Source organism: Ostrea edulis, chromosome 2, assembly GCF_947568905.1.
Source record: "Ostrea edulis chromosome 2, xbOstEdul1.1, whole genome shotgun sequence".
NCBI classification, from domain to species: domain Eukaryota; kingdom Metazoa; phylum Mollusca; class Bivalvia; order Ostreida; family Ostreidae; genus Ostrea; species Ostrea edulis.
In genome coordinates, this window is record NC_079165.1 from 106,682,143 (window position 1) to 106,698,830 (window position 16,688).

The 16,688-nt window shown below is 35.3% G+C and overlaps 1 protein-coding gene across 3 annotated transcripts in view; it reads left to right on the forward strand.

Moving 5' to 3' along the window:
* Positions 1–16,688, forward strand: part of LOC125679718 (uncharacterized) — a 22,307-nt gene extending 5,619 nt beyond the window's left edge. Inside the window, exons 1-8 of one of the 3 annotated variants that reach the window (XM_056155983.1) lie at positions 1,978–2,113; positions 6,234–6,452; positions 7,901–8,068; positions 9,016–9,197; positions 10,062–10,260; positions 11,656–11,766; positions 14,309–14,428; positions 15,986–16,688. In XM_056155983.1, the coding sequence (XP_056011958.1) occupies positions 6,324–6,452; positions 7,901–8,068; positions 9,016–9,197; positions 10,062–10,260; positions 11,656–11,766; positions 14,309–14,428; positions 15,986–16,264 (1,188 nt within the window). In that variant the 5' untranslated portion in view covers positions 1,978–2,113; positions 6,234–6,323 and the 3' untranslated portion in view covers positions 16,265–16,688. Of the gene's footprint in view, positions 1–1,977; positions 2,114–6,233; positions 6,453–7,900; positions 8,069–9,015; positions 9,198–10,061; positions 10,261–11,655; positions 11,767–14,308; positions 14,429–15,985 lie in introns of those variants that run through there. The other 2 variants (XM_048919162.2, XM_048919163.2) reach the window with 2 other exon arrangements.

The following is a 16,688-nucleotide window of genomic DNA, read 5'->3' on the forward strand; positions in this document are numbered from 1 at the left end:
TAATGAGTTTAGAAGATTTCTGTTACAGCAATCTGATCAAGGAGGTGCTATCTATATCTCTTGCAATCAGGGAATTGGGCAGAGGAATCTGGCCTTCTAATTGATCTGTCAAATTTTAGAACAGTTCTAATTGGTAGCCATTACTTTGAAAGTTAATTTGGTATAAAGTTTAAGAATTAATATGATATTGTAAAATATATTTTTATTTTATATCTCAACAACAAGGTGCAGATTGTCATGTCTCACTAAGATGACAGTTTTACAGTCTAAGAATAAACATAATGACTAATGTTTGATGTTTTATTACACTGTGCATTGTTCTTCATTCCTTAAAATACAATGAGCAAAGCTGCAGATGTGCATTTCTCAAGTCTAACACAACCAGTTGAGAAATATATGATGTATTATTTTTTTCTAATTAATAACTACAACATAGGAGATGCACCAGTGTTTGAAATAACCGTTTTTAATCTATATTTATTTATATTGACATCACCATGCATATTTTACTTTTATACTTGAAGATTTGACAAAGGCAGATACTGATATATGTATTTTTTGATATGTTGAATAAATCAACCTGTTTGAGTACTCCCATTTATTGTAAGTTGTTTGCTTGGATAAAGGGCTATCTTGCACTTTAATCATTTCATTGAAAACATTTGGGAAAATGTTTTTATATCCTTTTAAAAATCATTAAGCTTACATTATCAATATTTGAAGCAATGTCACATGAGGCCATAAAGTGGGTAAGATTCTTAAAGGAAGGTTGACATTTGGTTCCATGCATACCTATCTCTTCATGGTGATATGTTCATGTTAACAATATGTGACGGGCGTATCATGTGCCGTGGCGGTGCACTTTTTTTTGATATAGTGCAGATTCAAGTTCGTTAAAATCATGGACCCCGGAGATTGAATGGGGCCTCAAGGGGGGCATAAAAGTTTTACATACAAATTTATAGGAAAAATCTTTTAAAATCAACTTCTCAAGAACCACTGAGCCAGAAAAGCTGAGATTTATATGAAAGCTTCCTGATATAGTGCAGATTATAAATTGCTAAGATCATGGCCCCCCGGGGGTCAGATGGGGCCACAATAGGGGGTCAAAGTTTTACATACAAATATATAGGAAAAATCTTCTTCCCAGAACCACTAAGCCAGAAAAGCTGAGATTTATATGAAAGCTTTCTGATATAGTGCAGATTCAGGTTTGTTGAAATCATGCCCCACTGGAGTAGGATGGGGCCACAATAAGGGATCAAAGTTTTACATACAAATATATAGGGAAAATCTTTAAAAATCTTCTTCTCAAGAACCATTGGGCCAAAGAAGTTCATATTTACATGAAAGCTTTCTGACATAGTGTAGATTCAAGTTTGCAAAAACCATGGCCTCCAGGGGTAGGTTTGGGGCCATAATAGGGACTACGGTTTTACATGCAAATAGATATGGAAAATCTTCTGATATGGACCAAGGTGACTCAGGTGAGCGATGTGGCCCATGGGCCTCTTGTTATTGTTTACAATGCTTAAGGAAGTTAGCTCCTGAGCTTTTCAGTACAACTGCGCAGGATATTACAACTAAATATTTACTGGTTCAATACTGATCCCATTGGTGCAAACATATCACACATTTATTGCTGAACCCTATCCAGTTGAAAATTTTTGTGTCAATTCAAATTTTGAAAGGGTTTGGTAGGGACTATATTTTGTGGCGGAAGGATTCATTAATCAAAAAGTTCTAATTCTGCATGATATTACAGTTTCTGTTTCAGCCAATGCATCGTCTATTTTTATACTCCTATACATATATTTCAGTTTTATGATTTATGATACAGGTAGCTGAGACTTGGAACTAGTTCAAATGTTGTAATTTATTAACTTGGTTGATATATTTTTCCAAACAGAACACCGATTCTTTAAGCATTCTAAACTTTGAAAATGGAAAATTAAAATTTTAAAATTTTCAGTTCAAATCGTGTCCATGTCCCTTTAATGATAAAGGAAACTACTGAATGCATCCAACCATTAATTCGCCCATCTACAGTCTTTTGCTAAGTCATGGTTGATGATTTAGTCCTGACAGAGTGGGTTATCATGGCAACGACAATGTAAGTAGCATAGTGGCATTAGCAGAGAGACCTGTAACAGATTGATATATTAATAATAATATTTCGACCCGTAATATATTATTAACAAAGTTTTTGATAAAAGACTTGATAAAGCAAGAGGTCCAAGGATGGAACCCTGAGGAACACCTACGTTACTATAATACGCAATTTCGAAAAAAAAAATTTAAACGAGATTAAAGCTGTATGACCCGATGTTCATGTATTATTTTTGTACATAATTACTTTAAAGCAGATTAATTACTTTATAAAGTTATTAACTTTCCCTTAATTACATGCTTGAAAACATCTGCATGTAAAAGAAAACAGCGAGAATATTATTTAGAAAGTAAATATAGTGGCTACATATATAAATCATCCCATAATAGACGTCTATAAATAGACCAACGCGCGTCAGGGGAATCCCAACATGATGTATTAAATCATACGCAACTGTCTAGTTTTAAGGCTGAAAGAGCGTAAAACAACGAATTACTAAGAGGTATTTGATATTTTTATTTCTATTAAACTTATGGTACGGTACTGTTATAACAAAATACACAGCTTTACACAGATAAGACCATCGATGATCTGAAAGTTTGAACTGGTCACGTGACTATCACTTGAAATGGCAGAGTGACGCGGTTATTTGTAAACATCGATTTAAAATCAAATTATTTGGGTTAAAACAGGTAAAATAATTTATGATATGTCATACAGTCTCATAACTACATAATTGAATTAATGCGCGCATTAAATCAATTATTGCTCTCATCAAATGAATTAATGCACGCTACAATTCAATTATTGCTCTCATCAATTGAATTGATGCGCGCATCAATTGAATTAATGAGAGCAATAATTGATTTAATGCGCGCATTAATTCAGTTATTGCTCTCTTCAATTCAATTGATGCGCGCATTAATTCAATTAATGAGAGCAATAATAGATTTGATGCACGCATTAATTCAATTATTGCTCTCTTTAATTCATTTGATGAGAGCATCAATTTAGTAGAAATATTGCTCGCAATAATTGATTTAGAGCTCGGTATAAATGATTTGATGATCTCTTTAATTCAATTGAAGATATCTTTAAATCATTTACAATGCTTTTGTATAAGGAATTAATGCGCGCATCAATTCTTTTAAAGAGAGCAACAATTCAATTAAAGATATCATTAATTCAATTGTGGATATGTTGAATTGAAGATATCTTTAATTATATAGTTGCTCTCTCTAAAAGAATTATTGCTCTCTTCAAATGAATTAAAGATATCATTAATTCAATTGAAGAGAGCAATAATTGATTAATGCGCGCATTAAATCAATTATTGCTCTCATCAAATGAATTAATGCGCGCATTAATTCAATTATTGCTCTCATCAATTGATTTAATGCGCGCATTATATCAATTATTGCTCTCTTCAATTGAATTGTAGCGCGCATCAATTCAATTGTTGATATCATTAATTCATTTGAAGAGATCATAATTGATTCAATTGAAGCGCGCATCAATTCAGTTGAAGAATTAATGCTATCATCAATTCAATTAATGCGCACAATAATTCAGAATTGAAGATATCATTAATTATTTGAAGAGATCTTTAATTCAATTGTTGCGCGCATCAAATGAATTGATGATATCTTCAAATAATTGAAGATATCTTCAATTATTTGAGTTTATGTTAATTTGGCGCTCCATAGAGATGCACATGCATTCTGAGAAAAAGCCTATAATTGTATTGATGGACTTGTATGGTTTACACTTGTTTAAGATAGACGAAACCCGCTGGTATTTATGGAATGCCAAATTAACATAAACTCAAATAATTGAAGATATCTTCAATTATTTGAAGATATCATCAATTCAATTATTGCTCTCTTTAATTGAATTCATGCGCGCATTAAATCAATTATTGCTCTCATGAAATGAATTAATGCGCTCTTCAATTCAATTATTGCTCTCATCAATTGAATTAATGCGCACATCAATTGAATTAATGAGAGCAATAATTGATTTAATGTGCGCATTCATTCAATCATTGCTCTCTTCAATTCAATTGATGCGCGCATTAATTCAGTTAATGAGAGCAATAATAAATTTGATGCGCGCATTAATTCAATTATTGCTCTCTTCTATTCATTTGATGAGAGCATCAATTTAGTAGAAATATTGCTCGCAATAATTAATTTAGAGCTCGGTATAAATAATTTGATGATCTCTTTAATTCAATTGAAGATATCTTTAAATCATTTACAGTGCTTTTGTGTAAGGAAGTAATACGCGCATCAATTCTTTTAAAGAGAGCAACAATTCAATTAAAGATATCATTAATTCAATTGTGGATATGCTGAATTGAAGATATCTTTAATTATAATATATAGTTGCTCTCTCTAAAAGAATTATTGTTCTCTTCAAATGAATTAAAGATATTATTAATTCAATTGAAGAGAGCAATAATTGAATTAATGCGCGCATTAAATCAATTATTATTCTCATCAAATGAATTAATGCACGCATCAATTCAATTATTGCTCTCATCAATTGATTTAATGCGCGCTTTATATAAATTATTGCTCTCTTCAATTGAATGGTAGCGCGCATCAATTCAATTGTTGATATCATTAATTCATTTGAAGAGATCATTAATTCAATTAAAGCGCGCATCAATTCAGTTGAAGAATTAATGCTATCATCAATTCAATTAATGTGTGCAATAATTCAGAATTGAAGATATCATTTTAAAATTATTTGAAGAGATCTTTAATTCAATTGTTGCGCGCATCAAATGAATTGATGATATCTTCAAATAATTGTAGAGATCTTCAATTATTTGAGTTTATGTAAATTTGGCGCTCCATAGGTATTGCATGTCATTAGAATTATAATGGTGCCAGTGTGTTAATAAGTAAACTGTTTAGTACAGATATTGCACATGCAGACATTGTAATCTCAGTTGAGATTCGACTCGGCTGAATATTTGGTCTGACGCCTTCACTGAATCTCGGAGCAATCCTTCATAATTCATGTCTAGAAATTTACTTTCAGTTTCGACCGAGTCGAATTTCAACCGAGATTAGCAGACATTGCACATACATGTGAAAAAGAGTTAGTTTTTGTGTTATAGGATCAGAAAAAATGTGACGCGCGGGCGCGCCGAATTATAGCCGTGTTATATCACATGACCAAACTTGATTAGAGATGATAGATATATAATATTTATTTAAAGTTCAGATTAAAACAGTAGTTCTTATTACTATACATGCATAAAACTAGATCCGACTCATAGCGGATTTGGTTGGTAATGTCTATAGATTTTCCACTGTTGTTTGCCGATCTGATTAAAATCAGATCATATCGCTATATACATAAATCCACGAGCAGAGAAAGGGATCTTATTGCAATTTTAATTTCTAAGTTAAAGCATTTGTTGTTTATTGTCATAGTGCTTGCTGAGATTCTCGTGAACAGAAATTGTCCTTGTATCTTTTGTTTTTGGAATTTTCTGGTGTATATGAAACGTGTTTTCCACAATATTATAATTACTATGCCTTTTGATTGTCTGAGACAAAATTAAATTCTGTACAGAATGGCTTCATGATATTCGGACAAATTAAATTAAATTCTCTACAGAATGGCCTCATGATATCTGGCCAAAATTGATGTATAGTAAGTTATCTTTGATGGTGTTGAAGAGTTATAACATATCTCCATGCTTGAGACAAAATGGACTTTTCCTAAAATCAAAGCTGCATGAAAGGCCATCAAACATGAGATGTTTCATTGTGTCGTTTAAAGTATTTGTGGTACTGAAGTAGTATGGCTACTTTTAATTCTGAAGCGATCAATCTTACTGTCTGAGACAGACTTCAGTATAAAAACATTAAGTCATAGAAAGGTGACCACGTGGCATATCATAAGACAGGTTTTAAAAAGAGTATAAGGGGTAGGGCAATCAAGTACAAATTTTTAATAGTCTGAGAGAACAATTTTAGCGATATCTGATAATGGTCCTAGTTGTCGGATGATCGAGAGACGCTGTTTGGGCACCAGCAATAGTTCCTTCTTACGTGATACAAGGGTGACGTACAGTACTGTATACTGGAATATTTTCTTTCAGGTGATTTTGGAAAGAAAAAAAAGTTATAAAATGAGAGAATTCTAGACCGATATTTGTACCTGCGTAACATCTTGGAACACGTATTTCGTGATGACGTCAGCGAATCGAACTGAGCAGATACGCAACCTCGAAGATCTTGTGAGTAGAGTAAGCCAGGGTTTTCCACTTTTGCCGCAATGCATAGCTAACGCCAAAGTCCAGTACGAAAGGCTGAAGTCGGTGAGTTTTTAACAGTTCATATATATCCAATCTAATTAAAATTAGATGTTAGATCCGCTCGCGTACGTTATGTATGCGAGTATGCAAGCGCATCTAACATCTAATTTTAATAGATTGATCTATATCAGGATAGGAGTAGTGGGTTTTTAACAGTTGATCAATTTCAGGATAGGGGTAGTGAGTTTTTAATAGTTCGTTTATTTCAGTACAGATATTTGTCAATGTTTTCGATGCGTGTCATGACATATATACCATTAGAAGCAGAAAGTAACAACTTCTTTCTTAGGATTTATGTTACATCATCATGTAACATGCAGTGACGGATTGAGAAAAAGTAATAAGGGTGGGTGGGGTGGGGTGGGGTGGGGGGTGCTACCCAAGTTTGTATCTTTTCTGCCCCCCCCCCCCCACCCACCCAAATCCGCCGCTGACATGTACAATAAAATAAAATGTTACATCATGATATGAATAAACATATAACATATAATCAAGATAAGAAGCACATACTTATACCAGCAAGAGCAACACAAGCGGTGTTGTAGAATACCCCCAATGATCATCGCGCGAAAGTATAAACTTATATGCATACTAAAATTATTCTTTTTATGCACTACTATCATTTAAATTCAAAGGACTGTGCAATAAATATACTCCATTCCAAGCTCTGCGAACACATTTCAAGTTCAGAATAAAAGCACGAAAAACATAGTGTGTGTCAATCTAATTAAAATCCAACTTCGTAGATCCGCGCCGTATACTCCGAGTAGTGGTTGTGAGCGTATCTTAGGATCTGATTTTAATTAGGTTGTAGTATGTGTGTGTGTCTGTCCGTGTGTGTTTGTGTGTCTGTTTTGTGTGTGTGTCCGTGTGCGGCTGTCTTGTCTGTGTGTTGTATGTGTGTGTCCGTCTGTCTGTGTGTGTCTGTCCGTGTGTGTTTGTGTGTCTATCTGTGTATGTGTATGTGTGTGTCCGTCTGTCTTTGTGTCTGTGTTATCTGTGTATGTATGTGTCCATGTGTGTGTGTCTGTGTGTGTCGTGTTTTCGGTCATTCTACTGTACATTTAGGTGTTTCTTCAGATTTTAGAATTAATATTGGGACATCATGTACGGTTACAGATATTACCAGAAACATATATAATGTTATGTGTCTGTGATATTACAAGCCTGAAAAACCGGTATATTTTACAATTTTTCGTTTCCGAACGCGCTTCCTGAAGTATGCTGGCGTGAAGCTCCGCAGATCATACTCTCATGTATTTTCAAAAACGAAATTTATATTTGACGGAATATTCCCAGCGTTAAAACAGTCGCACCATAACTTATTTATCAAGATATACATTGTTCACAGGCATGAGGAAATGGATATCAATTCAATTGGTAAAAATTTCGGGTAAAAACATGGGAAATATAAATACCCCATTTCACATGCAAACCACATGTATTTTCAGAACCATGCTTCTAAAGCTGATGACGGATATTTAGATTTAAAAGCTGTTGTTGCCAAGGCGCAGAGTTTCGGCATTGCAGGGTGGACTGAAGCCAAAGTTGAGCTTGACAGATTGTTGCTGAAGGAGAATAACCTTCAGAATGGACATGGACAGCAACAGATAACAAAGGCAAGTCCACTAGTTGTCCAGAGGATTAACAAAATCAGATTTTATTATCAGGTCTTTGCAATAGTCTGTTGGAATTCCCATGGGCACGAATTGTGCTCCTTTGTTAGCTGACCTGTTTTTATATTCTTATGATTAGCAGAATGTATTAAAAAGCTTCTATGTGAGAAGAAAAAATCTCTTGCTGTGGCCTTCAATGTGACATTTGGATATACTGACGGTGTTTTATCTATCAACAATAATAATTTTCATTCACATGTCGTTTCCATATATCCCAGGGCTGTGAACTCAAAATAAAAGACACCACATAGTTGTCCACTTCTGCTTCATACTTAGATATTTTATTGAAAATAGATATTAACGGCAAACTAACAACTCAACTTTATGATAAATGGAATGATTTCAGCTTCTCCATCGTCAACTTCCCATATTTATGTAGCAATATTCCATTATCACCTGCATATGGTGTTTATATCTCTTAACTGATTTGATATGCAAGAGCTTGTTCTGTGTATGATCAGTTTTTAAATTGAGACAGGCTACTGACAAACAAGTTGATGGTGCAGGGGATCCAACAGTTTTGTTTAAAGTCAGCATTTCGCAAATTCTATGGTCGTTATAACAATATAGTTTGCCAATACAACCCATCATTGGGTCAAATGCTGTCTGACATGTTTCATACCGATTGTTCTTGGCACACTGATTTTGACTACGGTTAACTCCGTTTACCTGATCAAGATATAGGGCTCACGGCGGGTGTTACTGCTCAACAGAAGATGCTTACTCCTCCAAGGCACCTGATTCCACCTCTGGTATATCCAGGGATCCGTGTTTGCCCAACTCTCTATTTTTTATTGCTTATAGGAGTTATGAGGTTTATGACTGTTCGGTATCCTTACCTTTGTTCAAATGTTCATAAATGTAACAGAAACATTTATTTATTACTCTAGCCTTTCTCGCAAACTCTACCAGCAGCGTTACCGAGTGGCAGACCTGCAGACGACATGAACAAGAAGCGATCAAATTCGCCCTCTCGAGCAGACCGTATGATCACAGTATCTGCTCTCGAGTACAAGAGACTGGTAGAATCAGAGAGCATGAACAAGGCCAAAGTAGAAGAACTGACCAACAGGTAGTGTAAGCTGATATTGTACCGAGAGTACGCACAATTATATTACGAATTATAAAATACTTTGTCCTATATTACGGTGATTTGCCTCGACCCATTGTCTTTACATTCATACACTATATACAATTTATTTTGTAAGATCAATTTGTAATTTTTCAAAAAATGAATTTCACATTTTCATGTATAGATAGGGTATGAACTGCGTTGTTTACGCCAGCATACGTCATGAAGTGTGCGAGTGTGAAGTGTTGCCGTTCATACACTCATATATTTTCAAAAATGAAGTCTTAACATTCTACTTTCATTTCTGTCTAAACTCCCAGCTGTTAGATTAGACGCACTACATGTAAATTTATCAAGATTCACGCACGCATTGTTTACAACTGCAGCGCATTCACGAGGAAATGATTATCTTTACATTTTCAACATTTAAGAAATAAGATGTCAGTTTAGGAATATGAAACTAGTTTCTTTAAGCTTGATGGTTTTGGCAAGCTATACATATTCATAGTCGTCTGCATGCATCTTTTTGAAAAAAGTTCGTTGTAACAGCACCCCAGCAAAGAAAATGTCCTGAGTGACATTTTGAAAAAAAAATTCATTGCTGGGTAGTGTGATTCATGAAAGCAATCATCAGTTTGCTCATACTAAAGTAATCTTATCTGAATGCTCTCTCTCTCTCTCTCCTCTCTCTCCTCTCTCTCTCTCTTTCTCTCTCTCTCTCTTCTCTCTCTCTCTCTCTCTCTCTCTCTCTCTCTCTCTCTCTCTCTCTCATCATGAATTTCTAAAAAAAAAAATGTATGAAATATATCATGTACAGATAAACTGATTTTTGTTTCACTTCATGTTTTCCCCACATTATTTCAGGTTAAGTAGTTTTGTAAGCAAGCAGCTTAAAGATGGAAATCCGAACATAGCCGATCTTAGCGACAAGAACCGACCAACAAAACTTGGGGAACAGTTCGAACAACTGTACGACAACGAGTGGTCAGATGCCTACGAATGTCTGAAGGAAGATACCAAAGAGGAGGACAAAATCGTGCAGACACTAGTGGACATAACACAGGTAGACTGACCCTCAGAGGGACATAACACAGGTAGACTGACCCTCAGAGGGACATAACACAGATAGACTGACCCTCAGAGTGATGTAACACAAATAGACTGACCCTCAGAGGAACATAACACAGGTAGATTGACCCTCAGAGGGACATAACACAGATTGACTGACCCTCAGAGGGACATAACACAGATAGACTGACCCTCAGAGTGATGTAACACAAATAGACTGACCCTCAGAGGGATGTAACACAGGTGGACTGACCCTCACAGTTCATTGAATGGACCTATTATGAACAGTCTTTAACGTACAGTTCTGCATTTGAAGATTATTATTTTTCTGTTTGTTTCCCTGGTTATATCTTACGATCCCGTACACACCTCTGAGGATCAGTCTATCTGTGTTATACACAGGATTGCATTCTTTACATCAGGGTGGAACTGTTTCATGCAAGTGCAGATGTTCCAAGTTTTACGTTCATATCAGCAAAATGAAATCAAATAATTGAAGATTTTTTTGAAGATATCGGACATCAATGCATTTGATGCGTGCGAAATTAAAGATCTTTTCAAATAATCATGACATCTTCAATACACGTATCAACACTTCGCCGCAAGTTACGTTCCTTTGCGGGGTCAGCCAAAGGTCAATCGGTGGAAAACCAAGTTTTCCTTCTTTACCTTACCAAATGTAAGATGTTATTACTTTGAATTTTAACCAATTACCAAGTTTTCATACAAGTTAATGAGTTGCCCCAATCTGAGGCATATTGTAGTTAACTGCAATTGATGGAAAAATAACAGATGTCAAAGCTACAGATAGGAAAATTACAAAGGCCAACATAGGAAAATACGATTTTTATCTGGGAGATGGCGGACAAGGGACGTAACTTTCGCGAAGTGTTGATACGTGTATTGCTCACATTAATTGATTGTTGTTAGCATGAATTATACTGCTGAATTGATGCGTATGGAGCGCCAAATTAACATAAACTCAAATTATAATTGAAGATATCTTCAATTATTTGAAGATATCATGAATTCAATTATTGTGAGCAATAATTTAATTTAAGCACATATGAGGTCCCGTGTCACAGCAGGTGTTGCACGATAAAGATTCCTCCCTGCTCAAAGGACGTAAGCACCGAGCATGCGCCTAAATTTTACAGGCCTTCGCCGGCGATGCATGGTGACATCTCCACACGAGCGAAATGTTCTCGCAAGGGATGTTAAACAATATTCAATCAATCAGATCAGTTCAATTGATGCCGTTGAGGTGTACTTGATTGCATCATGTGCTGTAGTGTATACATGTTACATGTACAATAATTAAATTGATGTTACTATTAACTGCAGTGCTTCATGATTGACAGAAGTAATTAAATTTTATCTTTTTCTTAAGAGGGTACATGAATTCTGTTGTGACTTTTCACAACAACAGCTGAATAGACTGGAGGGTTACTATAGGGTACCAATGACAGAAATCAAATGGACCGTTCAGAGCGACGATGGGGTGAGAAAAATCTTTGTTATCAATTCTCAAAATCTCCACTAACTACACGCCAAATGTTTTACAACACCAAGTATTCATTGTTCAAAAATGCTATCAAAGCCATCGTTTTGCATATGGGAAAATGGTTTTGCATCAAATATATAACACAGCTATTAATGCACTTATTATCAGACAATAGACCAGAATATACAGAATTCATTGCATGTGATGCAGAACAGAAACACGAAAACTATAATTATTGATTATTAATCAGGATAATGGGTATTATTATTGTTTTCTTTTAAACTAGCAGATATGTTGATAAATTAATTGTCGCAATCACTCTGAATTGTTTAAAGTTCAAAGTCAACAAACCATGTATATATCTACTGAAATAACCTTAAGTGAAGGTACCAGCACTGTATAACAAAACAGTTATAGGCTGTGTCCTCGGACAACAGCTGTTTTGTTTGACCCTCGGACGGATCCAACGGCTTCCCGCGACAGATCCCTTCTCGGGTCAAACAAAACAGCTGTTGTCCTCAAACGCAGTCAATAAATGAAAGGTGAAGAATAGTGATGTATATTGTTTGACAGACAACAAGCTTGATAATTGTTTGACAGACAACAAGCTTGATAAACTGGTACATCTTAAGGAGTAGATGACACCCCTTTTGATTTTGAGTTCGCGTGATCGAAGGTCAACTCTTGACATAAGAATTAGATATTGTCCACTCAATATCTTGAAAACCCTGTGCATGACAGACATCAAACTTGGTTGGTTGGAGAAATATTAATTGTGGCATTCAGTGAGCAAATCACTTTAAACAACTCTATAACAAACTGAACTATACCCATGATGCAACTTTATAACAAACTGAACTACCCAAACAAATTGAATTATCCATGATGCAATTCTATAACAAATTGAATTACATGTATCCATGATAAAACTCTGAAAAAAAACAAAAACCAAACTGAATTACCCATGATCCAACTTTATACAACAAACTGAACTACCCATACAACTCTATAACAAATTGATCGAACTATCCATGATGCAACTCTATAACAAACTGAATTACCCATGATGCAACTCTATAACAAACTGAATTACCCATGATGCAACTCTATAACAAACTGAATTACCCATGCAACTCTATATGATAAACTGAACTACTTTTTCATTAAACCCACACATAATCCCCCCCCCCCCCCCCCAAATCTTGTTGTTAATCCAGGTGCATTTCAGAGTGTTAACATCTACAAAATACAGGATGAAGTCAACAGACTCAAAACCATAGACAGTGCTTTTGATGGTAACAGAAAAAATTTGTTCCCCTAATGCCCAAACTTTTAAAAATGTGTAAAAAGTTTTATCCTGTACTGTGCTGTTGTGTGTGTTTGTGTGACAAGCCACATATTATGCTGCTAGTAAGCTTTCTGCACAGTCCTGAACCTGTGCTGCTGAACACACTCATTGAATTATATCAGTACTCATGTGGATGTGAATGACAGGATCTCAAACCTTTAGATATTACCAAGGACCCCCTCATAAATTTTCTGTTAGACAAAGATTTTTAGGAAGCTTTTGTCCTATTTGAGTGAGATTCTGTATTTCATTTGTTCCTGATATTTGTTACAGCTGTGGAAGCAGTGACAATGTGCAGAAAGTTGATGGTGCCTGCCAGTTTGTGCTAATCACATTGATACATCTCCTTTTAAATGTAAACATAACATAGAAAGAAAACAATGCCTAAATATTTAAATGTTTACTTAAAACACATGCTGGTTTACCATAGTAAAATATAAATGATCTTGAAAATAAAATAACAAGAGGTATGTACTAGCTGTGAGCAACACTCACTAAGAATACCCCCCACTTACCCCAATCTCCTAAAGCTTGTTGTTAATAGGTATAAATTACCTCTTTCCTGAGTGTAAAAAAGAAAGGGCATGACAAAACCTTGGGTAGTCTCTTCTCTAGGAGTGCGCTTGAGCTTTGACCTTTTGACCCCAAAATCAATAGGGAACATCTTGGTCCCATGGGTAGTCCATATGTATGATATGGTGACTGTAGGTGGAAAGGATAATGTTTTAGAGCCTGGAAACCATTGCGTCTACAGACGCGGACAGACAACCCGATTCCAGTATAGCCCCTCACAACTTTGCTGCGGGGGTATAAAAAACCTGCCTGCCTCATTTGATTTTCTAAAATGTGACCTGAGAACCCTTTTTTTTTTCTTGGCCTTACAGGGATTTTTTTAAAACTTATTATTTGACAATGATGTAATTACCTGACAAGCTGTCATAATTATCTGACAAATGATGGCAGAAATATGCCACCATAGAAAAGTTCAATAATGAAAGAAATAGAGAGAAAAAACTGTGGGATAAGGGTATTTTTTCTGGGGTATTGAAAACAAAATTTCAGTATATATGTGTTAAAGGTATTCATTACATATGCTGCCATCGACTATTTTGAAAGGTGACAATAAGAGGCCATGATTATCAATTAATTAAATGAATTTATAATTAACTTTATCTTGATATGTCTTTGAAGGATCATGTAATGCAATCACACAGAAATCCTGAGGACAAAACAGCATTTTTTGAATTACCAAAGTACATCAAAGAGAGCAGGAAGGCTTGTGCTACTGCATCCATCCCAGCTCTGAGAGAGGTATGCTGAGTTCTCTAACACTGAAAAGCTATATAGAAAGCTTAGATTATAAATAATCAGATGAAATCTAGTATCTAGTGGTAAAATCTACTGCGTCCATCCCAGCTCTGAGAGAGGTATGCTGATCGAGTTTTCTAACACTGAAAGCTTAGATTATAAATAATCAGATGAAATCTAGTATCTAGTGGTAAAATCTACTGCGTCCATCCCAGCTCTGAGAGAGGTATGCTGATCGAGTTTTCTAACACTGAAAGCTTAGATTATAAATAATCAGATGAAATCTAGTATCTAGTGGTAAAATCGAGACATATTCTAATAATTTTCTCACTTGAATTGTCATCCCCTTGCAACAAAATTTCAGAGGAATCTTGCCTGATCATTTGTTTGGCCTTAGGTACAAGATTTCAGTCACAGCTTTTACCCAGATTTTATAAAACATGCAGGAATGATATCTTTTGTACAGAGCTTACATTACCTGTTTGTTTCCAAGGTTACAGGTGAAATGTCAAGGTCACCTAAGAGGGAATTCTGAAATATTGATTTATTTGAATTTATTTTATGTATAAGTGCATACTATTACAAACGGCTTTCAACTTAAGTGAGAGGTTTGATTTTAATCAGACTGGGATTCAAGTTTATTCAAATTAAAGCCCTGGAGGGTAGGGTGGGCATATATTGAGCGAAGTGAGAGGTTTGATTTTAATCAGACTGGGATTCAAGTTTATTCAAATTAAAGCCCTGGAGGGTAGGGTGGGGCCATAATAGGGGATCAAATTTCATGTCATTAATTATATGGGAATTTTTTAAACAAAAAATCTTATCCAGAACAGCAGGACCTTAAGTCAGAATTTTACATGTGAAATACATATAAACAGTTATTCAAAATCAGTGTGAACCACTAGCCATGATTAGTCATATTATATATGCAAGCATTCTGCTGTAGTTCAGATTCAAATTTAATCAAATCATAGGGTGAGATTGAGTTTTACATGAGAATATAATATTTGCAGTCTAGGACGAGGCTTTGCAGAGATCCTATAAAGCGAATCTTGTTCCAGAGGTGGAATTTCCCTATCCCACACGAGTAAATAATGAAGGATTATTTTTCTCACAATTTACCTACAGTTTAGAGCTTTGAGAAAATTCTAAATTATCAAAATGCTCATTTGAACTTCAGTGCAAAAACTAATTACATAGACAGAAAGAGCATACCCGAAAATGGTTTACACTGTAAGTGTAAACTAAAAAAACCCAAGGTTGTCCACCAGAAAGCTATACTACATAAAAATTTAAAGATAACAATGCAAAATCTTTTTACTTCACCGTGTAACGTAAATCTTTATGGTGTGACGTAAATCATAGAAAATATATGACGTCACAATCAATTGACGTCGCAGCAGTGTGAGACAGAAAAATCTCACATGGCTGTCTCACATGAGTAAAGTCGATCTCACACTGGTGATCATACAAAATCTTTTAAAAGTCCTCTTCTGAAGAACATTAGTGTTATGGTGACTCAGGTGAACATTGTGGCCTATGGATCTTTTGCTTTTGTAGGTGTTTAAAGGGTATGTTTACAGAGAGCATTTCTCAAACATCACACTGAAGAGGAATTTGGAAGCGTATATTGACAAGTGTGTAGAGTGCATATGGCTGATGGTGGTGCAAGATCCACCCATGGACTTACGATACGCTCGTAAGGGAGAAAACTTGGATACCACTGCATTTAAAGTTTTTAGAAAGAAGGGAACTGTGGTGCAGGCATGCATTTGGCCGGCAGTTTATCTACACAAGAATGGACCTGTTGTTTGCAGAGGATTTGTACTGCCACAGTAAATGTACACTATTAAATCGACTACTGCGGGATCTCTAGAATATTTACATGTAGACTGAAAGATTAACTTTATAACATGGAATTCTGGGTAAACTGTAGAACTAGACACATACTGTAAAAGTGGTTATTTACGCTGGGGATCAAGTATACGTTTTTCCTCATCCAACATAACGCGTTAGAGAAAAATACACGGTAAATGAATATAATACCGGTATATATTATATCAAATATTTATAACTATACACATGGGAGTTTACACACGTATTACGTGACTGTAATTAGTGTGAATTTCCCCCACACGTAAATAACCAGTTTTACAGTAGACAATACACACCCTCCAGCCTTCGTACAGTTCTTGTTCTGTGGAGGACTGATCAGAAAATTTGATTGTTACAGTGTATTCTCATTAATAAAAAATAACTGACA